This window comes from Balaenoptera borealis (genome assembly GCF_965194805.1).
Source record: "Balaenoptera borealis genome assembly, chromosome: 1".
Classification (NCBI taxonomy): Eukaryota; Metazoa; Chordata; class Mammalia; order Artiodactyla; family Balaenopteridae; genus Balaenoptera; species Balaenoptera borealis.
The window spans coordinates 89160282-89186343 of NC_138860.1; the positions used below are offsets into that span (position 1 = coordinate 89160282).

The 26062-nt window shown below is 44.2% G+C and overlaps 1 protein-coding gene across 6 annotated transcripts; it reads right to left on the reverse strand.

The window, feature by feature from the left end:
- Nucleotides 1-327: 327 nt before the first annotated feature.
- Nucleotides 328-25424, reverse strand: HAO2 (hydroxyacid oxidase 2). 6 transcript variants are annotated; one of them, XM_082369571.1, is made up of 8 exons: nt 25314-25424; nt 15519-15657; nt 13644-13795; nt 11636-11919; nt 10191-10400; nt 5681-5839; nt 5233-5302; nt 328-1529 (listed from the first exon to the last, which is right to left on the reverse strand). In XM_082369571.1, the coding sequence occupies exons 2-8, from the start codon at nt 15647-15649 to the stop codon at nt 1474-1476; spliced, it is 1062 nt and encodes a 353-aa protein (XP_082225697.1). In that variant the 5' UTR covers nt 15650-15657; nt 25314-25424; the 3' UTR covers nt 328-1473. The 6 variants fall into 6 exon arrangements, with proteins under 6 accessions (XP_082225697.1, XP_082225698.1, XP_082225699.1 ...); XM_082369573.1 differs by lacking the exon at nt 328-1529 and adding an exon at nt 3164-4453 and having other exon boundaries at nt 15519-15627; XM_082369574.1 differs by lacking the exon at nt 328-1529 and adding an exon at nt 3164-4453 and having other exon boundaries at nt 13644-13800; nt 15519-15627.
- Nucleotides 25425-26062: the final 638 nt, after the last annotated feature.

Consider the following 26062-nt stretch of genomic DNA (forward strand, 5'->3'; position numbering starts at 1 on the left):
ACTTTCTTGTTGACTTCAAGCGTCAGATATTATTCAGTTGGATGCCCCTGCTCTAGAAGTCTATTTTTGCTGACTACTAGTCTGGGGAATTTTTACTCTGGTAGGGCATCTATTCATTTTTCCATCTCTCCTTTCACCCACGTATCTTCAGTCCATCTACCCATCCATCCATCCATCCATTCATCTAACCATCCATCCATCTGTCCATCCCACAAACGTTTATTGAGATGCTGCTATATGCCAAGCCCAGTACCAAGTATATAGTTTCTTGCTCAGAGCCACGTACAGTCTATTAGTGGTGAGAGACAAATAAATAAACATAACACATTATAATAAGGATTGTAATAGTATAATGTGCAAAACACAATAGGAAACACTTAACAAGTAGCCAGGTAAGAATAGGTGACATTTGAACAAGGTCTTGAAAGATGAATAGGAATTTGCCAACTAATAATAATAAAAACTACTATTTCTTTTTTTTTTCCAAAGGAACATTTATTTATTTATTTATTTATTTATTTATTGGCTGCGCTGGGTCTTTGTTGCTGCATGTGGGCTTTCTCTAGTTGCGGCGAGCGGGGGCTACTCTTCTTTGGGCTACTCTTCCTTGCCGTGCGCAGGCTTCTCATTGTGGTGGCTTCCCTTGCTGCGGAGCATGGGCTCTAGGCTTGCGGGCTTCAGTAGTTGTGGCACGTGGGCTCAGTAGTTGTGGCTCGCGGGCTCTAGAGTGCAGGCTCAGTAGTTGTGGCACACGGGCTTAGTTGCTCTGTGGCATGTGGGATCTTTCAGGACCAGGGATCGAACCCGTGTCCCCTGCGTTGGCAGGCGGATTCTTAACCACTGTGCCACCAGGGAAATCCCAAAGCTACTATTTCTTAAACACACTAGAACTCAGAACTTTACATACATTATCTCAATCTTTCTCCCATCCTAGAGAGCTAGGTAGTATAATCCCCATTTTATAGACAAGGACATGTAAGAACAGAGAGATCAAAAAACTTTCCCAAGTCACAGTCCTGTCAATCTTATGTCTGTATGACTCCAAAGCCTATGTTTTTAACTATATTATTTCCCTATTATCTACAGATAGGAGTATAATTTTTGTCGGGGAATATTTTATACATATAGCTCTTCTGTCTAGAGTGCATATTTCCATAGCTGCTTCATAGAAACGTAGTATATTCAAAAATTTTAATCCACTAGCTACTTCAGTCATTATTGATCTGCCCTTTTAAGATGTCTTCTTTCAGAGGAGGATTTTAGGCAAGAGAACCACATATACAAGGCAGTGAGGCGAAGAAGAGCATCGGCACATTTGAGGAATATGAGGGATTTGGGGTGGAGTGGCTGAGGGTGCAGGGGGTGAGCCTGCAGACAGGATGGGACCAAGGCAGGATAGCATCACACACCCTATTACGATTTTGGCTTCTTCCTGTGGGTGAACTCAGCAGTCAGTCCCTTCACTCTCTTTCTCTACAACCTGGAGAACTGGATCAGGTCCCGACTGATCTCGGCAACCGACCGGCAGCCTACAAGAACAATGTAGTTAAAAAGCTCATTTCTCTAAAACCCCAGTCACCCATCCCACTGTGGGGAAGAGATGGTCTAGTGGGAACAAGCTTGACTTGACCCTTGTGCTCACCCTGATTAAATGTTATGTATACAGAACGAATCATCTAATTCTGAATGCACTGGGAATTATTTTGTGAGCCTGTGCCTGTGTCCTCCTTTAAAACAGCCATGTCAAAACGGCATGGTAAAAACGTAAAAACCGTATTTTGGCCTTTTGAAAAATCACTTTGTGTGCAGCGGATACACTTGACCTTTATCTCCGTCGTGATAAGGCTTCAGGACACAGGAAGTATCTGTCAGGGAAGAATATGACTCAGGGAAAGCGGACAAGATAGGGCGAGTGTTTCATACAGCTGCCTTCTAAGAAACAGTTTTGTAAAACGCAACACCCATCTTTGGTGGAGGAGCTTCATTAAAATGCAAAACTGGGACTGTCACTGAGATGTGAGACACAGGGACTGGAGAGAGTGACTCCAGACAAATGTCAAGAGAGAAGGGAGCAAGTGAGAACACGAGCTGGAGAACAGTAGGCGCAGAAGACAGTGAGAAATCACTGGTGATAAGAGGATGTATAATGTTTCACTTGAAGTTCTTTCCCCATCTGTGATGTATGCACCGTCACCTCCCAAAACCTAACTGGCAAATTGTATTACTCACAAAAGTATAACTAATGAGAGGGTCTTTTCCCAAAAATGGAAGCAGAGGAAATGGTTGAGTTTCATGCCCGCGTGGATTATAAGGGACAGAAACAGCAGGTGTGGAATACATAAATAACTCGTAAAATGAATTAAGTCAGCAGAAGCAGGAATTCAGAGCCAGAGGTGCTCTCATCAGAATTGACAATGAGTTTGAGAGCTCTGGGTTTCCACAGGGCAGACAGAATAGTGCAGCTTCAGAGCAGGCAGACCTCCTCAAGGAGCACAGACATGCCAAAATGTAAACTCTGCTCATATACTGTAGTAGAAATAAATATTTAAATTATGTAAAAATGTCTCAGTAGTTGCATCAAAGTGTTGTGATTCCATTTTGAGATGTGAAGCATCCGTTCACATTTAAGCCCTGGTGACATCTGTGTACTTGTTATACTTATCAGTATAAACTCATCAGATTGGGTCTGGGTCCCACAAGGTACCATGGACATTGCCTTACTCTTGGTAGAGGTTCAGTAAAAGTTTAAGAGTGAATGCATAATTACAATGTATTCCTGCTTTTTCGTTACTGTAAATTAGGAGGATAGTCACACTAAAAAGCTTTGGCTAAATTAAAGCAAAGTGGTTAATTCCAAGCAATAAATCTCAAGAAGATTCATATACTCTTCCGATTTAGCCCCCTCGCCTTACGAGGGATGAGAACTGAGTAAGGTGTGCGCAGGCTTGCGCTGATATGATTTATATGTGCACGTTTTTGTTTTTTAAGACAAATCACAGTTTTACCCTTTCTATAAATATAATTTCAGCAATTGGGCTCACAGTTAGGAAAACATTAATTTTAAACTTCTTTTGCTTTCAACCATAGTGAAAATCATGTTCCCCTCCCAGGTCTGTGATGTCTCAGGGTTATAAGGGGAAAATATCACACATTTCTAGAGGAATTAGGGAAGAGAAGTCATATTGACTGATCACCTCCTGGGTGCCAGGTTTGTGTCAAGGCGTCTGAGATGCAGTGTGCAGGGAAAAACTAGGGGGTGACAGAATCTCTGGGGGTTCGCATTATGATTTCGTACTTTAGTGAGTTCCACCAAAAACACAGCCCCTGCTTCAGCTGAGACCCCTTCTCCCCGGGGACTAGCCTGTGGGGTGTTTTTCCTGGGGGAGCGACACACACAGAGGATGCCGAGGGATGGCTGTCAGCCTAGGTTTTCTATTCTTCCTCTTCCTCCCCAAACCCTCCTCTCCATCCCACATTTGGTTGTTGATTAGTAATTCTTCTATACATTTAAAACAATACATTCTCACTGTAGAACAATTAGAAGGAAAGGAATATAAAAAGTCAGGCATAAAAGTGTTCATAATCCTGCTTTTTCTTTCTTTTTTTCCTGCCCCCTTTAAAAAAGGGTGCTCTCCATGCTCTATTTCAGAAAAAGATTTTCCAGCCACCATTTCCACTGCAATGGTTGTTAAGTATAAACTTTTGGTGGAATAAAAAAGCTTCGTTATTGTGAACTCCCCCAACAGGCTTCTGTTAAAGAAGTTCAGATATCATTTCACAAGGACAGGAGAAAATATTTGGGGGAGCAGGAGAAGTCACCTCAATCTCCTGGAATCTGCAGAAACCATAGATCTTCTCATCCCTCTCCCCACCAAACCCCCCCCCCCCCACCGAGGGGCAAAACACACCAATATGATATTTGTTCACACTTGTGTTCTCCCCTCCCTCATGGGAGCGACTTGGGTCATTTATTGCCTTATCTTCATAGGCTTTGGCCCAAAATGGACAGTCCCGGTCCTTGATGCCTTCATCCATTTCCCTTTTTTTTTCTTTTAAACTGTTAAGTGGAAAGGGGCTGGTGCTGGCATTAATGCCCATCTAAGTTTTCTAGCTTGTACTACTCAAGCCCAAAAGGGTGAGTTTGCAGCCCCAGTGGACACTATGCAACTTGGACGCTGAGTACAAGATACTTGTCTAAATATCAGATCAAAACCAGACTTGAAAGGACCTGGACGTCTTGCCTTGTGCCTAGCACATGTCAGATGTTCAGTAACATCATCTACAGAAATAAGTTAATGGCGTGAAAGCAGTCTTCACTCCACTTCGGAGCTCTTGATTATTTCCTTACTTCTGGAGGAGGTTTCTGTTATTACCATAGTTTAGAATTGAGGCGTGAGTGGAGGTCTCATTGGGGTTCGTCTTGTCTGTCTCTCACATTGCAATTGATTACCATCTATAGCAGACAAAGCCAAAGACAGAGCTATTGGCCATTGGCATTTGGGCAGGACAATTCTTTTCTGTGAGACAGCTCCAAGCATTTTAGGATAGTTAACATCTCTGGTCTTTGAGCACTAAATACCTCCAGTACCCACCCTGCATCATTGTGCCAATGAGAAAAAAATAAATTAACCCCCCCCGAACAAAACGCCCCTCAAGAGAGAAGTTACCATCATTAGTTGAGAACCACTATTTTACAGGAGCCCTGGGATTCCAGGCTTTGCTAAACACGTATGTTTTTATGAGCACTGCTTTACAGTCATCTCATTTTTGACTGAAATAGCCTGCCTGTAACTTCGAGACATTCATGGTTGTCTCGCTGTCTGTGGTTATGCAGGATGATGCTTCTTCTTCTCCCTGTTCTGTCCTCCTGTTTGTTTCCATCTCCCCAGCTCCTCCATGCTTCCCCTATGACATAATTTCTCTACTCTTCACAGTCCATGAATATTACTTAAAAGATGACACACAGAACCACATCTGACAAGCCTGATAGGATCTGAGCAGGCCAGAGTAAAACGGGACCCTCTTTCCCAAAATCTGAAACTGCATTTGCTTTTGTAGCAGATGTATCACATTTTGAGTTGGTGCTTAATCTTTGTCTGGCCCGTTTCCTCCCTGTTCTTTCCTTTGGGCAGCCACTGGGTCTGGGAAAGATGAGCTAGAAGGGCCACTGCTCCTGTTCTTTAGACGGCCTGTTTTCAGTTCTGAATCAGGAAAAGAATTGTAAAAACTTACCTGTCAGGGTCATGGAAGTGTGGAATTCATTTTTTAAAATGTTCAAAACTTCCTCAACACCATGTTCACCCTGCTCCCAAGACAGAGAGAGAGAGAGAGAGAGAAAAGGAGAGAGACAAAAAGAGGCATGAAGGAACATTCTGACGATGTGCTGAGTATAAATTCTAGGTGAGCTCAGAGCTGTGCTAGGGACGGTGGGGCTACCTGTGAAATTAGAACTATGTTGGGAATCATGGAAAGCAACGAGGAAAATGTAGGGTGACAGCTCTTGAAAATGTGCAACATGCTGCAGAGGAAGCATGGTGGAGCCGGAGGGGGGGTCACTGTCCTTCAGGATCTGTGGCACCTCCAACAAACGGCCAAGCTTGGGGGGTTAAACCACAGAAATGCGTGGAAACGAATGAGAAGCGTGGTACCTTCCGGCTGGTTTTCACTTTGCCACTCTCACCTTGTAGGCAAGACCCCATAGGATGGGTCTCCCCAGAAAAACGCATTTAGCCCCGAGGGCCAGAGCTTTCAGCACATCATTGCCGGTTCGGATGCCACCATCCAGGTACACTTCGATCTTCCCTTTCACAGCAGCTACCACTTCCGCCAAGGCATCGATCTGAAAAGGACAGACAAGTGTGGTTCCAGGGATTTCCCTTTTGACTCTCAGGGTGTCAGGGGACAGCAGTGCCCCCTCAGCATGGGCTGGCACCAGGAGGTCCAAGTGGGGGCGATGCCTAACTGCTCCTCCCCTCCCGTGCTTGAGGCTGCAGGTGCCTATCAAAGCAGTGCAACCACGTTCCCAAGGTCCAGGGACTTTCTGCAGGCTCCCCGTTCTGCCATCTTCTGCTCCGACAGAGATGGAGCAGAAACCTCTTTGCTCCACCTCACATCCCCTAGGGGACATTTTCCATTTGTAGTGTTCACTTTAATGCTCTTCTTTTCAAAGAACATTTTGACTTTTGATTTTCTTCCACTTTTTCTGTTTCTAAGGTGGCACAGCTAGAAATGCTTTCCATTGCTAAGGCCCTAAGTCTTTTTGGCGAAACAAGTGCGATCGGCCATGACCCTAGTGTCTGGACCACAGCCTGTTCAGTGTAACTGGGCTGTACATCATTCCTAATACGCCACATTTGAGCAACTTGTTCCTGACTCCTTTGGGGGTTATCTGAGACATGGGATAGGTATGCAGCAGCAACATTGTAAAACTAGGGTTGAAGACTTTGAAAGACAAAATAGAAACAGCTGAACACTCTGGCCTGGCTGCTCCACTGGACCTTTTCTCTCACCGTCTCTTTCATTCCAGGATCTTTGGTCAACAGGACTTGTGGACCTAAGGTGCCCCAGACCAAGCTGTGTTCCTCCAAGTCTATAAGGAGGAGTGACTGCAGAGTCTAGGAGGAGGGTCCTGGAGGAAAAAGTTCTGGAACTGCCTCGGGGGCTCCTGTTCTGTGCCTCTTTGAGGAATGACCAGAGAGGAGAAGTAGAAACTGGGCCCTAAGAGGACTTGTGCTGCCGAAGGCGTCAATTGGAATTCTACCTGAACAAGATCCTTCGTTGAGACTGAGCAGAGTATGAAATCAGGGAAGAAAGAACTTTGTACTTTAATTTACAGGTGGAGGAGAATTGAATACGTCGTGACTTACATGTAAAGACTGGAGGGAATTCACATCCAAATAAGGGGTATTTTTACAGTCCCACCATGATATTATTTGGAATATTTCTACAAACTATTTCTACAAATATCACGAGAAATGAATAAATATACTTGTGCAAGGACTCTTCTAGTGAGCCATAGTGCACAATGGAGCTGACAGTAATTTGAGAAATAGAATAGGGAGTGAATTTCAGCCTAGGGTTCAGTATGAGCCTAGAACTAGTATTGAGAGTTAATTTTTGATAATCCACAACAGGGCATTCATTAGAGCCTTCTGGCGATAAAAGCTGGCTGATCCTTTCCCCTGGTTCCAGGAGGATGTACAGGGGTGCTAGATATGGAATCTTATAGAGATGGAACTTTGCCCAGAGAGTCACATCCCTCACAAGGAGGGGACTGGGTTGAGATGACTGAGGAAATTATCCCCAGCACAAAATTTAAGGGGTGCCAAAAATATAAATAATATTTGAAGACAAAATTTTAAAAAATCAAATGACAAACTTTGACCTGTGAGCTGGGGGCTTGTTTTGATAAATAAAGTTTTATTGGAACCAGGGCCAGGATTACAGTGAGATGAGCGAGGCAGTGTTATGCAAGTGCAGGGACGGATCCTGTCTTTATTAAAAATGTTGATATTTTGTTCACCACGGATTTTTTTGCATTAAATTTCATTTTTTTTAAACAGTGTATGAAACTATTATATACCTTACTCAGTTTTTCTGGCACCTTCTTAAATTTTGAGCCAAGGGTGGGTTTCCCACTAGCCTCACACTAATCTTGGTGCTGTCCCTGGATGACCTTGGGTTTGGTTGTTAGGTCAAATGGCTTGGGAGAACAACATGTTGATCAACGTGATGGGGCAGGAGAAATTCTTCTTGTTCTGGCGCCTGCCTTTGCCAACACATTCTCTATTGAGGAAGTGCAGTGCGAAAATTAGTCGGCCACTTTTTCCCACTCCTTACTCAGTCCTCCCCAAGGGGGCAAGACTAGCTAAACTGACTAGTGAGAGAAAGCCAATTGTATTATATTTTATTAGCATTTTCTCAAAAGTCAATACTCTGCCCTGTTTGCTGCTAGTTGGTGAGGGCCTCTTTGCTTTCTGCTCCTATTGTCAGCACAGTTGGGACAGCTCAGGACCTGCTAAGCTCTTTTGCATCCTCTATTCTGTCAGTTACGAGGTGTGTGAGAGATAGCTTTGTGGGCATCCTTGTAGGAGTTGGGTGAGAGAGCTCAGTGTGTGTTCTGAAGACCTGTGTTCTTCTAAGGTCTTAGGTCAAGAGTTGGGATGGGAAGTAGGAGGCCTGACAATTCCCTGCAGTTCAGCTCTTACGGAGAGTCATAGTAAAGTGTGCCCCTTGCTCTCCATCATTCCATGCCTGTTTGCTATCAGGTAGAGCTTGGTGGAGAGGAGGAGGCCAGTGACTGGCACTTGAAACCCCCAAGCTTCACAAGCCTTGAAATGTACAAACTGGCTGATGTATCTTTTCTATTTCCTGGAATTTTTTTTAAAGAAGTAATTGAGAATGTGCTAAAGATTTAAGGATGGTCACTGATGTGTTGTTTAAAATAGTGAATGCTTGGAAGCAATCCAGATGTTCAACAATAGGAAGCTGGTCATATAAATTGTCTATTCATACCACACATCATTAAAAACAAGAAAGCATATCTATTGAAATAAAATGATCCCAATATATTGATACATGGAAAGAAGAAAATTACATAATATCATGTATAGTTTTCAAACCTAAAATGTTATGGTCACATCAAGTTGATTACCAAACTATTGTCAGTATGATAGTGATTTTTATCTTATTCTTTTTGCTTATGTATATTTTACAGTTTACTTGCGGTGAACATTTCTTACTTATACAATAAAAAGGCCAAAAAAGACTTTAGAGGAAAAAAAACCCACTTCCCTTTCTCAAAATGAGTCAAGCGGCAATAGAAGAATCTCTTGGAAAATATAAGCTATACTCTCACTTTGTCACAGCTTACCCTTCCCCCTCCCCATATCCTCAAGTCCATTCTCTAGTAGGTCTGTGTCTTTATTCCTGTCTTGCCACTAGGTTCTTCATGGGAGGGGGAGAGATGCAAGAGGGAAGAGATATGGGAATATATGTATATGTATAACTGATTCACTTTGTTATAAAGCAGAAACTAACACACCATTGTAAAGCAATTATACACCAATAAAGATGTAATATATATATATATATATGTATATACATATATATATAGGCTATAAATCTCCATGAAAATAAATTAACAATTGGACTTCCCTGGTGACACAGTGGTTAAGAATCTGCCTGCCAATGCAAGGAACTCGGGTTCAATCCCTGGTCCGGGAAGATCCCACATGCTGAGAAGCAACTAAGCCTGTGCGCCACAACTACTGAGCCTGTGCTCTATAGCCTGCGAGCCATGACTACTGAGCCCGCACGCCACAACTACTGAAGCCTGTGTGCCTAGAGCCTGTGCTCTGCAACAAGAGAAGTCACAGCAATGAGAAGCCCATGCACCACAATGAAGAGTAGCCCCCGCTTGCTGCAACTAGAGAAAGCCTGCATACAGCAACGAAGACCCAAAACAGCCAAAAAACAATAAGAATTTAAAAAATTTTTTAAATAATTTTTTAAAAAAGAAAATAAATGAAGAATTAACTCCCTTAAAAAGTTCTTTCCCTTCCTCCCTCCTTTTCTTTTTCTTTCCCCAAATTCCATCTATAAGGGACAAATTCATAAGTTAGGGGAAAGATTAGACTGTCCCAGATTTTTAGCAATGCATTCATAGGGCATTTTTAAGTTTTACTGTGAAAGACAGTTATTTACTAGCTTCAGTGAGGCACTGTTTCTTTCTGGGATGTGTCATATGAGAAAATATGAGGTTCCAATCCATGCAGACAGGCAAGCTTCCAGCTGAATGCTTCTTCCAGAAGGCAGACCTCCATGCCTTGGGAACAACTCTTCTATCAAATTTCACCTTAAACACTTATTGTGTGAATTCCGACAAGTTACTTAACATCTCTAAACTCTAGTATCCTCATCTGTAAAATACGGATAATAATGCCCATCTTGCAGGACTGTTTTGAGATTTAGAGATGACATATGTTGAGTTTGTAAAAATAGCCTGGCACACACTAGGCTATTATTAATGATTAAAAGTCCTTAACAATTCACAGGTAGATATGAACACAGGTGGTTAGGGAGAGGGGAATGTGCACCAAATTGCACAGAGTACCTTGCTGTGGACACATACATACACGCACACGACAGAGCACTCACAAACACACCCAGGCTGAGGTCATCCTACTTACAGAAGCAGGAACCTCATCAAGCTGCCTCCCACCATGGTTGGAAACAATGATGCCATGGACATTGTGCTTCACAGCTAACTCTGCATCCTCTTTTGTCAAGATCCCCTTAAGGATGATGGGCAATCGAGTAATGCTCTGAAACCAGGAGAGATCATCCCAGCAGATGGATGAGTCAATGGGGGACATCTGGAGATAAGGCATTAAATTTCCCTGTGGGGGAATAAAAGAGAACTTTAGTCCTGAACTCCTTCAAGACTCCCATTCCAAAGATGGGACACATTTGGAGAGCCACCAAAAGCTTGAAAAGAGGACCCGCAAAACCCAACACTACTTCTAGCTCCTTTTCCTAACAAAATTTGTGTAAAAGACTTTCTACTTCCATTGCTTATTCATTAACCATTACTTGTGGCCCTGCTCAATAATTATGCCAAGATCTGGGCACACAAAGACTAATAAGACATAGTCCTTACTTAAAAAAAAACCCAAAAACCTCAGAGTTTAGTAAGTGAGATAGATAAGCAAAAACATTTGTAGGCCATTGTGATGTGTTATGATTGAGATATGCACAGGGTAACAAGAACTAAGCAATACTTCAATAACCTTAAGTCAGGTATTATCCAGTATTTATCTTGGCTCACCATGTGAGTCAAATATCTATAGATCCCAATGTGTCCCTGGAATCTGAGCTAAGATTCCAGAAAACCTCAAGGCCAATTTGTGGTTAATGAGTAGAACTGTTGAGTCACTTGGCTGGGTATCAGAGCTGCCTGTTGGCTGAAAAGGCTGATATCACTACCTCTAATGTAGCCAAGGGATTCCAACTTTACCATGGCTTTCTCTCTCTGGGGGCACTCCATCCCATCGGACTATAGGATTTTAATGGGAGAAGTGCCCTTTGTAGTCACCTTGTCTAAACTAGTGGGCTGTAGCACTCTGGTGCCCCGTGGATGAGTTCTAGGTGTGCAGAGATATTTCCTCCCCAGTTTTCAAGGCAGGAGGGTGGGGCTTGGGCTGACTACACACCATGGGCCATTCACCTTGGGTATGAGCATTCTCTTCAGATAGTCAATTTATCTAAGTGTACCATCCAGACTGAGCATTTTCTAAGTGTGGCATAAAGTAGAAAATGTTGGAAGAACTTTTTAGTTTGCTCTCCTATTTCATGAAAAAAATCCTCTCCCTAGTTTTCCTATTTCCCAGCACCCAGCCCTGCCCAGAACATTTCTGGGCTGCCAGGGATGAGAAAGAACATTTTGTCTTATATTCTGCTTTTCTGGAAGTTCTGGGCAGCAGGAACCACATCTGCTTCTTGAACTGCTGCATCCCTAGTGCCTGGCACAGAACAGGTACCCAATGACTTCTTGAGGAAAGAAAGAAAAGAGGAAAGAGGGATGGAAATCTACCTCCTGTAACGCCTGCCCGCCTGGCTCTGGTATCTTTCCTACCTTCTCAGGTGATCCGAGATCTTTTAGCAGTAAGTTCTTCATCAAATTCACTTGGTTTGTAATGTTGTGTCGTCTGTTGCCAATTTTGGGTGCATCCACAGTGATTACCAGAGCTTTGAAACCCAGGGATTCTACCTTTTGGATCAGCTGTTTGTTTAGTTGCCTGTTTGGGTGCACATACAGTTGGAACCATCGCAGGCCCCCGGGGGCAGTGGCAACAATGTCTTCAAGGCTACAGCTGGCATATGTGCTGGTGATATAGCAGATACCGGCTGCTTGCGCAGCTGCAAAGCAAAGGACACAACTCAGGTTGATGGGCAGAGGCATTCTGAACTGGAGTGAGATGCCCTAGGAGTCTGTGTGGCCTCTGGCCAGCTTGCCCTGTGAGTGAAGATAAAGCTTGACTTCATTCTGCTTCCCTGTCAGGCAGGCAGGCAGGCATTGCACGTGTTTGATCAGATTGTCTGGGTCCTCCTCTGTGTAACCTGTCTTACAAACTCTGTGTTGCATATTAAAATATTTCAGGCTAGAGATGACCTTGAGTCCCCAGAACCATTTGAAGCTGTTGTGGCTTTCAGATAGGAAATGGGCTTCTTGTGAACTCATCAATGAAGCAGAAGGGAATTAAAGAAGGCAAAGGATGAGAAAACGTAATTCCAATGGAGAAGGATGAGCTTTGCAGCAGAAAAAGCATGCTATCTGGAGTTAGAAGAATGCGAGTTCTACCACTTCTTAGTTGTGTGGCCTTGAGTCTCATTTTCTTTATCTGTAAAAGGGCAGGGTGGGGGGATAATAATACCACTCTTATAGGGTTGTTGCAAGATTAAATAAGATACTAGCTATGGAAGCATTTTTTTTAAAATTATGAAGCGAGGTACTATACAAATACTAGGGATAATGAGGATGATGACGACGGTGACAATGATGTGCTGATCGCATCTTTCTCATTTCCCACTTTAATCATTTTCAGGGGATTCCCCAACAGGTTAATGTCACTACCATCCTACAACCCATGGGCAGAGAATTTGACCTAATCACAATTAATATTTTCAATTCCTAATGTCAACAGGAGATACCCCATTCTCCTGCTCTACCCCCAAAACAACACAGCACACTCAACCATGAAGATTTAGTAAAGCAGTCATATTCATACAGGGTATTCATATTTCAACTTAGCCAAATTTGGTTCCTAACCAGATGGATGTCACTTTCAGCTCTAGAATCCATGGATTCATTGCTTTCTATATCACAGAGTCAAAGGAAGAGACCCCAGGGAAGCCATGGGCAACTTGAGAAAAAACAGATTTGGCTTAGGGTGAAGATTACAAATGAGTCACAGGAATATTTTTATCCCCTGCCCTTCCTTTCTCCTCTCCTCTCCTCTCCTTCTCTTCCCTTCTCCTTATTTTTTAGTGGTGGCAGATGAGGGAAGAGAACTCAGGGATACTAGGAAGGAAACAAAACCCAATGAAAAACTTTTTGTCAAATAAGATGATCAAGTCAACTGAGGAGAAGGGAAATGGAACATTTGGACAAGAGCACCTGCCAGGGCTTTGTGTTAGGGCTTAATGTCATGACTTTCTCCTCATCCTAAATTCAGAGGCACACCATTCAGTCCCAGCCCTGGCCCATGAGGGTTCAAAGAGAGCCCTACCCTTGGGGCCACACTGATCAGCCCTTTCCCCTCAGATGCCGTGTTGGAGGGGCCAGTCAGTGCCCCTCTTCCTTGGCATGGCTTGGTGGGATTTTCACCTCCTATTCACCTGTAGCTCCCTCCCACCCTAACCATTCTTTATAATGGAAAATTGGTATTTTCTCAATCTTAGGTGAAATGTTATGCAAATGTAGCTTTAAGCATTCCTTTTCCTACCCTTAATTCCAACCAGATTGCTGTCCCTAAGCCCCTTCTCTAGAGAAATTCTGGAGCCGTTTGCCCCTGCTCTGAAGGACACCTCTGCACACTTTAAGGCCCTTGGAAAGGGAGCCTCAAGGTGGGCTGGGTTCACACCTCTGGCTGTGCTCATTTCTCCATCAGGCCAGGCAAGGCAGTGGAAACCCGTGGGTGCGATGCAAATGGGGGTGCTGATCTCCTCCCCTTGGATTGTGGTCCGCATGTCCACCTTTGACACATCTTTCAGGTACCGGGGACGGAGGCGGATTCTGTGCTGGACAACAAAGAGATTTTCTATCGGTGGGATGACTCACCAGCACGGAGGTGCTGCCTAGTGCTGGGACCTCCAGATTCCTGACACAGATCTAGACCACACTGGGTCCCGAGAAACCACTGGCGGAGTCAGTTGGCTGGTAGCTGATTAGGCAGCATAGACAAGCTAGAGGCTCTTCTCCTCCGGAAACCTCTCCCAACCCTGTATTCCACATTAGCCCCGCCTTCTCTGAACTCCCGGTACACATATGGTCCATGCTGTTCCCTGCCTTGCTCCATCAGAGGTCTGTGTCTTGGAGCTGTGCCTCCCTGACCAGACTGTCAGCACTTGGATGTTTTGATTGATCCATCTTAACAAGGACTAGAAAGGGAAGGAATAAGCAAGACGGAGTTCCAGTCTCTTCCCTCTTAGGTTGGAAACAAATCTCTATAAAGCAAGAAAAGGTCATTGAAAGAGAACAAATCCCAGAGAATGACCACGATTTTTTTTTTTCCCTAGAGGCTAATTCATTTGAAAATTTGACTTAAACACTATTTTAGAAGGTAGGGAAATTAACAAATAATAATTATATGAAACGAACTTTTAAGTCAAACAGATACTTAGCTTCAGGGTCCAAAAGTGCTTATTTTCCACAGCATATTATTATTCCTATACCTAAACTGAGGAAGATTTTTCTGGAAATGCTGATTGTGCAAATTTGGGTAAGAGCCTCAGTTACTTCATCTGTGAAATGGGAATAATAATCCAACTTTCCTAATAGTCTTGTGAAGACACAATGAGATAAAGCAATTGAAGTGCCTAGTATAGTGTTAAACAAGTATGAAAATACAGAAGATAGTGTTCACCATGCATCCCATTTTCCAGTTTTCTCCTGATCTCTGTATCACAGAGGTCAGCAAACATTTTCTGTAAAGGGCCAGATGGTAAATGTTTTAAGCTTTGTGCCATGAGGTCTTTGTCACAATTACTCAGCTCTGCTGTTGTAATGCCAAAGCAGCCATGGACAATATGCAGATGACTGAGCGTGGCTGTGTTCTAATAAAACTTACTTGTGGACACTGAAATTCTAATTTCATCTAATTTGACATATTGCAATTCTTCTTCTTCTTTTGATTTTTTTCAAGCAGTTAAAAATGAAAAAAAAGCCCATCCTTAGTTTGTGCGCCAACCAAAAACAAGCAGTGGGCCCGACCTGGTCTCTGGGCTACTCTTTACTGACCCCTGCGCTACCCGCTGCTGTGCCGCCCAACTCTTCTCCCTTGAATCAATCTTCTTTCATCTGCAAGACTCCTTGGGTCTCCATGTTTCCTCCAGCCTTGATCCCTCTCTCCTGTTCTACCTCCAAGTCGGAAGTTCAGGAGCTCAGGAGATTTAGGTTTACCCAGACAGCTTCTCCTCCCTGCCCAGGTGGCTGGAGACCTTGGGACTCTTGTTCTATCTTGTCAGGTGTCAAAGTCGCCGCGATCAGCACTCAGGCGACTCACTCATGGTAGTTCTGCAGAGGCACTGAGATAAATTGTCTCTCCATCCATGCTCTCCCCAGTCACCTGTCCCCCACCAAGAAAATCCCCCCAAAATCCCAAACAACAACAGAAACCCATTATTATGTCTTGAGTACTCTATCTTCTTTGGAGGCAGAAACCAGGACTGCTACCTTCCAAAGAGCTCTCAACCAGTGCACCTTAGCTTAGCAATAGAAAGGATACAGAAGACCAGACTTTTTAAATGCTGCGATGTTGTCATCCCGCGTGAGGCAGTCATCAGCTCCGCCTTCAATAAAATCCCAGGTTGACTTAGACAGCTGCTCCCGTGCATGGGCCTCAAAGTCTGTCAAACACACCAAGGGCATTTCTGGACCTTTAAAGGAAAAGCCAAAACTGACCAAACAAAACCCAATAAGAATACTTCCGCTATAGAGGAGAGGGTGGCGGCGGGGCGGACTACAGCATGAAGCTGTTTGGATTCAACATGAACCCCCTGTAATCTTTATCTCAAAAGAGGTGCTGCCAAAGATGCTGATTCCAAGCCCCAAAGCAGGTAGTCTTGCTGCACCCCTCCACTGTCCTGAGCCCCTCTCCCAATCCTGGTTATTGGGTCTTCTAAATATCTCTCAGGTCTGTCCCCTCATCTCTAGGCCCACTGCCTCAGATCTAGGTGAGGCCCCACCACCTCGCATAAGATTATTACAAAAATTTCTTATCTTTGTCTCTTAGCCTTCAGATTCACTCTCCATCTTGTTTCCCTCCAGCTACCCGGGATCTTTCTAAAATGCAAGTCTGATCATGGCTCTTGTCTTTCAAGGGCCCATATCATGGCATTCACAGCCTTCCAGGACCTGGTTCCTGCTCACCATCTTCATTTCTTTGCGGCTTTTCCTTGTCTTTTGAGTCACTATGAGCATTTCCTGAGCATACCAGAGATTTATTTCATATTTTTGTGCTCTTTTGGAAGGATATCTATCAGGGTGAAAAAACTGGGTCTGAACACATATGAACACCTGGAAGTTCTCAGGAATCTCCGGATGTCTGAATACGGGGCTGTAGCTGAGTATCAGGAATGAGGCTGACTTTTGCGACTCCCTGGTTGGGTCATTGAACATGGCTAATTTTGAGACCAAGAAAACAACATATGCTCCCTCCATTCGTTCCCATCCCCAGTCTGAATCCTGTAAACCTGGAGCTTCTGCTACCACCGCCCCTGAAAGAGGGAAGAGGGCAGTGTTGTGGGGTACATCCTTCCAGTAGGGGCAAAGGCGGAGGGAACAGTAGCTACAGAGATGCTGAAGGCACTGGATACAGTCAGTCTCAGCTTGTAGAGCTTCTGTGTAAGAGGATTCCTCTAGGAAGGGTGGGGAAATCTGTAGTTCACAGCGCTGCGCGTCTTCCCAGCCATTGGCAATGGGGTAAGAATTAGCCAAAGGCTATGAGTAGAAACTGACTGATTTCCAAGTAATTGTCTGAGGAATAGGGATAAGCCCCAGGGACTAGACTAGGGCTTCAAACACGAATGGGGCAGCTCTTCTAATGAACGAGGGGGCCAAGGAGGCCAGATGAAATGTGGGGTGCTGGGAATCTTGGTAGGGGTATGGCTGTGCCAGAATCTAGTCAAGTCATACAGGAAAGTAGTCCCAAATACCCACCTAAAGGGCTCAGCAGAAAGAAGTTATATGACAGACGAGAAACAGCCCCCGGGATGCGCCATGGATTCTGAGAGGAGGCCAGGAGGTGGACTTTGGAGCACAGCCACAGAGCTTTTTATAGGCAGCACACCTTGTCAGTGGGTGGGCAGGGAGCAGTTGAGGTGCTGAGTTGAGTTTGACAAAGTACAGCAACAATGTCTAACTTATCTCATTCCTATCTGACCCTTCAAAGGCTCAGTAACTTTAATCGAATGAATTAATTATTGTAATTATCCAACTGTATTGCAATCAGTTATTTAAACCTCTGTGTGCATAAAAGAGTTAATATAGCAGGCCTGAGAATGCTAGTCTTCAAAAGGCCTGCATACAAGTTTGGCCCTTGGCTGGAGTCTGGGAACTTGGATTTCAGGAGGGCTCCCACCATCTTCTGATAAGAATGTCTCTCTGTGTCTAAACTATTTGTGCAAACAATGTGCTCTATGCTGAACATCTGCTTTCCCTCTGAGAGTCTAGAATTTTGGTATGGGTTAGGCAGAGCATGTCCATGTGACCAACCCCCAACAAAAAACCTTGGGCACCAAGTCTCTGAAACGAGCTTCCCTGGTAGACAACATTTCACACGTGTTGTCACAACTCATTGCAGGAGGAATTAAGTGCATCCTGTGTAGTTCTACTGGGAGAGGACTCTTGGGAGCTTATACTTGGTTTCCTCTAGATTTTGCCCCATGAGCATTTTCCCTTTGCTGATTTTGCTTTGCATTCTTTCACTGTAATAAATCATAGCCTCAACTATCTGCTGTGTCCTGTAGGTCTTCCTCGTGAATCACTGAACCTGAGACCCTCCCCGCCCCAGCACTCTTTGTACCTCCAGGCAGTAGGACAGTGTGTGACACTGAGTTGCTGTTCATAAATATTCATTACTTGAATTTAACATTCCCCTGTGTGTCATCTCTCTGCCTTGTGGGATGAGAATTCTCCATCAAGTTTCAACTCCCGATGTCTCAACAAATCCCCATATCCTAAACGTTACACGCTCACAGAAATGTTCTTCTGCAGATTTCTAGCATAAAAACTCAACAATGTTTATTTCTAATCCAAGGGAAATGACACAGCTTCACTCAGAATTACTTGACTGGAACAGTGTGAATTATATAATCTGAAAGCTGCTTGGAAATAAATAAAAAACCCAGCATCTTTATATATACCAAACACAATTTTATCAATTTCTATCTACTATTTCTTCTTCCACCTACTATTTCCTTTTCACTTCCCTGTGAAGTAGACAGAGAAGGTATTAGTCTTTCCATTTTGCCTTTGAAGAGAACGGGGTCTAGGAAGCAAAATAACTTGTGAAAGAACAGGCAGTAAATTATTACACAGGAAGGCTCAGAATCATATCTTCTAGTAGCTTCAAAAGGTAAACATTCTTCATTTTCAATTTCATGGCGCAGACCAAAGTAGTTGGTTCACCTAAATTACTTGTTATATTGAATTTAAAAGAAGTTTGTCGGGACTTCCCGGGTGGTCCAGTGGTTAGGACTCTGTGCAAGGCAGAGGCTGTGGGTTCAATCCCTGGTCAGGTAACTAAGATCCCACATTCCACGTGGTGCGGCCAAAAAAAAAAAAAAGTTAGCATTAAAAAAAAAAGGTATTTCCCTGGTGGTCCAGTGATTAGGACTCCACACTTCCACTTCAAGGGGCACGGGTTCGATCCCTGGTTGGGGAACTAATATCCCACAAGTGGCGTGGCCAAAGGGAAAACAAAAAGAATTTTGTAGGGTGAAAATACAATTATGTTGCATTTTTTCTTTTCATAAAGAAAAATGCAACATAATTGTTGCATGAATATTTATATTAATATCTATTAATATATTAATAGATATTAATATATTAATATTAATATTTCATAGCATATTTAAAGCCTAGTAGAGTCCTGAGCCCATTATTTTTACTAGCGGTCCAATACAAGGCTTATAACTGAAGAGAAGGACAACTGTGTTGTTCAAAGTTTTTCCTATTTGGGAGTGAAACTAACCACTATATGTTTTTATGTATTTCAGTTTGATCCATACAGGCTTTAAAGCCACCAGAAATTAAAGGGAGGATGCAAGTTGTCTAATGTGTGTGTTTTTTGTATTCCCATTTTATTTGATCTCCATTCCAGTATTTTTTCTTCTTTTATCTTCTACTCTCACTGTGAAAGAGGAAGAGAAAGGGGAGAAAAGGATGAAAATCTCTTGCTCACTGACCAGGAGCTTAACTCATTTAATCTGTTTAGCCTTTTTGTCTAGGGTAAAAAATGATGAGGTGCAACTTGTATACCAGTGATAAGGAAGCTAAAATCTAGGAGCAAGGGCCCTCAGTGGTACCTGTTGCTAACGATCTGAAGTTCAAATTGTTTTCCTGGAGTGAGGGAAGGGGGAGGGACATAGACTGGCGCTGGTTGGAACTTCAAGGCAGATTTTGCTTTCTTCAATATTACGGTTTGATCAAACGCAGTTAGTCTAGATAACAACCTGTCTTCCTTTGAAGTTTCATATGGCGCATATGATTCATGTTGATGTCACTTTAGGAACACTTCCACTCGTATGAAAAACACCTAGGCATTCTGTAAGAAATCTCAGGGGGGACATCATGGGGCAGGTCACTGAGATTCAAGGGGGACTCTCAGGAGCAGGTGGTTGGTCTACTTTAGGACCCTTTGGCCTGGTCCCCTGGGAACTTATGTCAAGTTTCCCAATGGAGCGGTAGAGATAATGTCAAGGCTACGCTTTGGGGGCCTTGTTGGAGAGATTACCCTGTTCAAGGTTGCTGAAAGTGCTTTAATCTCTTTGTGGGGGACAGTCTCAAGGAGAGTGGCTGCAAAGCCTGGAGCCATCGCCATAGCAACCGTGGCATTGGCACAGGAGAAGCTACTGCAGGAGGAGGCCCTGGTAGTGGAAGGCATGGGGGCAGGGCAAGGAGGGGGCCCGGGTCTACTGGAGCCACAGGCAGTGCTGCGACCAGGAAGACAGGAATCTACAACACCCGTGACTGAGGCAGATGAGCCCCCAGGGAGTCCCTGAGCAAGGTCAAAGTAAAGGGCTTGGATTCCCAGGAACATCAGGTCAGATATCAGAGTAAAGATGAGACCGGAATGTCCCTAACACTGGAGTGGCCTGAGGAGCAAGGATGACAGTTGTATAGGAATGAGGGGACGGAGGGCCCAGTGTTGGTCTCACAGGCGCGAGTAGTCAAATGCCGCAAGAACGGACTCATGGTCCTATCAGCCCAGGATCAGTTCTGGCCTTTTCCCTGAGCCCTCCCACACTGAACTGAGGACTCAGGGCCCCTTCCAGGACATGATGGCCATGTTTTGAATTTATTCTGTTTTGTGAACTAATAATCTGTCCTCTCCAGCCACCGCCTCACCACCCACTCTCATTAGCCCGTTTTCCTTCCCAGGCATTCAAACTCCCCTGGTGACCTGTAGGCACATTCTACTATGAAGAGTAGTACATGTGGGTTCTTCAGAACCAGTTCTGCAGTAGCTATGGGGAATGTCTTCGTTTTACTCTAGGAGCTCTGTTTAAGGAGTTTTTGAGGTTGTGAGGGAGGCACGTTTATATTAATGCTCATTCTGGAGCTGTCGTGACCTAATTAGGTCATTAGTGACCCACAGTTGCCACCTCCACAAGCCATAATGACTGCCAATCCTGCCTGGCGAGGATGAGAAGACAGAACAGTTGTGCTTGATGGAGCTGAGAGCGACTTTAGAGAGATGGATAGACGTGCACAAGTTTACACTGAAGCAGCATTTAAAAACGAACCCGGGTTTCCTGTCTCCACGTTCAGTGTCTTTCTGACATAGTATGTGACTCTCAGAATTTCTCTGACTAGCCTGGCAAAATAACCTGGAATTGGATTCTCCTTAGTTGGGAATTAGCTTCTCAGCATAGACCTAAGGTTTCTAGAGACTTATCTACACTGGATTTCATCACTCTAACGCCTTTGCTATTCTTTCTGACCCTGCTTGGTTAGCCAATATTGGCGAAAAGGGCTGAAGCTGGAGGAACAGAATAAGCTCTTGCTCGTGTAGTCAGTGGACCAGTGCTTGTGGGGGTCTGAGACGCAGCCTGCTTCAGGGGAGGTTACTGACACTTGGCTCTATGAGCAGAGGCAAGTGACCTCCTCTCTCAGGACCTCAGCTCCGCATGGGAAAAACAAAAAGTTTGATATATTTTGGAATAATCTCTACCAGATTTGAAGCCACCAGAAATGAAAGGTTGGGCTGATGTCCATCAGGTCCTCATATTCTGTGTTTCCCCTGCCCATAAAAGCGCAAAGACCTCTGTTTAGATGGATGGATCACGTTAGCGTTCTCGTTCAGCACTTTGTGGCGATAAAGTACAGAACGGGGAACTAGCCCATCATTTGGGCTGGTTCCTCACACCAAAGAGCTGGGAGCTCACAGCCTTTCTTCCTTCTTCCTCACTGACCTCGAGGCTCCCTTTTTTACCAGCTGTTCTGGCCCTGTGGCGCCACCTGATGGCTTCAGTGGAGTTTCTCTGACCTGTCAGGGCACCATTTCCCTTTTGGAGGAGGGTTCTCACCCAACCTGGGTTCCCTGCTGGCCGAGCAGGTAATCCCTCATCCTACATATGTATGCCTCTTCCTCTTTCACTGATTTCTCCAAACTACTGGTTGATTTTTTCAGGAAATCTTTCTCACTCTTCTTCCCTTTCCCTAGTCTCTCCTGTCTCCTTCCCTTTTCCATTTGCAAACCCAAAATAACCCCCTCACAGTGGATGAGATTAGCGCTGTAGAGTCCCTTGGATTAAGAACAAAAAAGTAAATAAATTTTGAAGTCACATTAGATTTGGGTAAAGAACCTCCAAAGCCTTTGAAAATATCCTCAGAGGCACCTTGAGATTCCATTTACTTCCGTTGCCACTGAACTCTTTCTTCCTCTAATTAAGCCTCCTTTTCCTCATCAACAGCATTTATGAACGCAAAAGAAACTATTTATTGCACAATTTTCTTAGTTTTCAGTTTTAGCCTAAGACTAGCAATACATGACTTTACACTCATTTTCATTGCAAATATGCCAACTTTCTGCTACTTGGCAAATCAAGCAGGTATTTTCAGTCACCTAGGACTCCAACCACTATTTTATTAGCCTTCTTTCTATGGGAAAATATGGGCTGAGTTCCAAACAAATGGCTTCCAAGGTTTGGAGTTTTGGAGTTTTGGAGCACAGCCGCGTCGTGAATGGCGTGCTTTCCATGGGGTATTGGCGATCGTTTAGGGCATACTGGGAGACACTGACCCAAAGGCTCATAGGGTGTTTGGAAAGATTGGGAATTTTCTTCTTCTTTTGAGCAGTGGAATAATTTGATTACACAAAGACCCTTGGAGACAGCATGATGGCTCCTCAATAATAATAATAATGACAATAAAATTGCACCCATTTATGGAGTGCTTCATGATGTGTTATGCACTGTGTAAATTGTTTCACGTGCATTAATGTGTAATCCCCAAACACAAATATTATTATCCCCATTTCAGATGAAAAACCTGACGTTCAGAGAGATGAAAATACTTTGCCCAACATCACACATCTAGTCAGACGTGCTGACTACCATAGCTTGGCTCTCAAGCATCATGAAAAGAAGCAAATATATGTAGCCAAGTGTGGTTTGCAGGGTGAGAGCCGGCATTGAAAACGCCCTGGGCAGATGCAGCTTTGCTTCCTTCCCTTGACAAAATCATAACTTGATCAGAAAGTAAAAAAACTTCGTCATTTAGCTGGTCATAAAAAATACCCTGGCAAGTTTAAATGAATCTTAAGGGTCTCCAAAGCACTCTTCCATATTTTATTCCATTTGATGCTTATAATAACCCAGTGAGATAAAGGGCGATCACAGAGTAGAGGTACCAGAGTCCCATTTTATAGATGAAAAAATTAAAACTCAGAGAATTCAAGTGAATTATCTATAGTCACATGATGAGAATGGCAGGGCCTGACCAGGAATCCCTCTGACTTGCTCTGGATATTCTTTACTTGGCCAGTACGGGTTGTTAGTGGTTCGCTAGGATACATTCAGGTCTCTGTTCTGTAGGGTCAGAAGAGCTGCATAAAGTGAGCTTGGTCAGTTCCCACAAAATCTAGGCCACTGGGAAAGGTGTCCTGTGGGGAGATCATTGCCCTGCATCTTCATTTGCTCAGAAAGGGCAGAGTGTCAGAAACTACACAAAGGGTCAGAACAAGCTCTGAACTCTACTCTTTTCACTTCTGACTTGAGGTCTCATAGGCGTAGCTATGTGTAGGAGTGGCAGCTACTGGGAGGCAGCAGGAGAGGGCTGAGAAGACGGAGCAGTGGGGATGGACCACGCCAGGTCAGAGATGGAGCAGACGTCTCTCTGCCTCCCTCTAGCATCTCTCGCCACGGTGTCTATCCAGATTGCATTTCTGAAGGCCACTGCGTTCAGCTGCTAACGATACTCCGTGAAACCTTAGTAGCTGAGGTAGTCCATTCAGTCAGGATGACAGAGTCTCATAAGCTTTGTAACTTGGCAAACATGGGCTCAAACTCAGCTCCGCTACTTGCTCACCATGAACAAGCTATTTGTGGAAGAAGACGATTAATGCCTATCCCATAGGGCCTTCATGAGGACTAAACACTATAACCCGTGTAACGTTTCTAGAGCAGTGCCTTATATAGACTAGACCATCCATAAATCGTAGAACCATTTGCGTTATTTCTCTTGTTGATGGCATTCTCCTGGGAGGCTCTGGAGGTTGACAAGTGGCTTCCAGATTTGAGTAATTCCATGATGGTATAATTTAAACCCTGCATTGGATTTATTCATTAGTTCATCTCACGAGGCTTATTGAGTACATGCTCTCAGCCAGGAAGGCAGAGGCAGTCACTGCTCAGCATGTGCTCCCTGACGTTTCCTGGTTGCTTACAGGTAGGCAGGGTTTATATGACTAGTTCTGGTCAATGGGCTATGAGTGGAAGTGACATGTGTTCATTCTGGGCCAAGAATTTAAGTGCTGATATGTGACCCTCTATCTCTCTTTTCTTCTGTTACAACATTCCGGAGGCCATGTCCACCAGAGGCATAGCTGTAGGATAAAGACAGCCTGGATCCCTGAATCACCACTTGGAAAGGAGTAGCCTTGGAGATCAGCTGACTTTGCATGAGCAACAAATAAACATTTGCCTGTTAAACCACTAAGAATTCAGAGTTTATTCTCTACTACAGCATAGCCAAACCTAACCTCACTAATATATCTAGGCATCGTGCTAAACACTAGAAATTTTTAAAAACTTAGATGATATCAACATCTGCTTTCAAGAAGCTTACAGTTGAAGGAGAAGACAGATTTCAGTAGCTGATTCTCTGTTAGTTGATATGATATAGAGTATAACAGAATTCCTTTTCTAGGGAGAGTTACCCAGGAATTTGGGAATATTCCCATTGTTTCTCAAATGGTATCCCATAAATGATGTTCCACTCCATCTAGTCTAGACAAGCTCCAATTCCCATCTATCTATAAAATTAGAATACGGCTGTCTATCTCACAGAGATCTTGTGAGAATCAAAGGATCTTGCAAAATGCAGAATAGCCTAATGATGAAGAGTAAATATTTTGGAAGTTTTGTTTCCTGTTATGAGGTAGAAAATCACAAAAAGCAATTTGTCCCTTGATCCTGTTTCCAGACTCTCTATTACAATCCATTGATCTGTCTGTCTTTCTTTCTACCAATACCACCCTAACTTGATCACTGTTTGGGGAAAGTTCTTCCCAGATTGACTTATAGATTCAACTTGACCCCATCACAGTCTCGGGAGGCTCTACATTGGAGGGAATTGGTACCTCGTTCCAAGCAAGCTTATTCCCCAAAGAAACTACACCAGCCCGACTGTTTGAGAAACATTAACTTCTTTGCCTTTTAGAAGCAGTCCCGGTGTCACTGTTTTCCTCTGCCCATGGCCAGGAAGCAGTGATCAACTTACAAAGCATATCGGGAGGGCAGGAACTGTGCCTTTTAGATTTTCCAGAACCCTTGCAAGTGGACATCTTTTGAGCTATTTTCCCTCCTAAGGACACCAATAAATACTCCCCCAGGTGGTTCTGAGACTTAACTTCTCTAGACATAGCCTTCTCTAGCTGTAGTGTCTTTGAAGCAAAGCCTCCCTTTGCCAGGTCCCTCAGTGTCCTACTACCTGCCTCCACATTACCCTTTTCTGCATGACTCTCCCTTACAGACTCACAGTGAGCACCTCCGATGCCTCCTGAAATCTCTGGCCTTTCTTCTCGCCCCACCTGCCAGGTCCTCTCCCTCCCCAGTTCCAAGCACACAGAAGACACGCAGCAACAAACCTGGTATTAGCCTCTTCCAGTACTTGGGGAGAGTGGCGTCCAGGGGCCGTCACCCCACTCCTGGCTCACGGCTGGCTGTGGCAGGAGTAGCAGCTCCCTACCCACAGCCCCCTGAGGACAGAGAAGTTTCAAGGCTACAAGTTAATCTTTAATGGGAACAACATCCAGCTTGGAAGCCAGTGAGCAAGTGGGCCAGAGCAAGGTTAACCATGAAACGAACTTGGTGAGCTTTGCCAAGTTACCTCACATTTAAGTGACGTTCATTGCCAAATTCAACCTCAAAATAAAAGACTTGCTTTTTTTCTCCCAAACCATATATTTTCCCAATTCTTCCAAGATGGTTAGAGGAAGGGAGTGGGCGATTTCAGGTGGAGAATTACGAAAGCTCCGTGTTGTAAAGGAAAGGCTGGTCTGGGGAGGTGGCGAGGGGATGGGTGAAGAGCGGTCACAGCCTGGGAGCCGGGAGCAAGGAGCAGTGGGGACCCAGCCAGGATGCACTGAGGGCCACGCTGTGTGGAGCCCTCCAGGCCTGACCAGAGGTGAATATGAGAGGCAGGGAGAACCACTAATATTTTTGAGTGGAAAAATGACTCAATGATCAGGCAGAAGCCAACACAAGAGTACGTGTGAAAAAAAAAGAATTCCCCAAGGGCAGTCCTGTGGGGTTTGCTAAAGGTCACTAATTAATGTCCAGTTCGTCTGGGTCCTTCCCTCTGTGCTTCTGTGTCAGCCTTGCCACTTCCTCATAC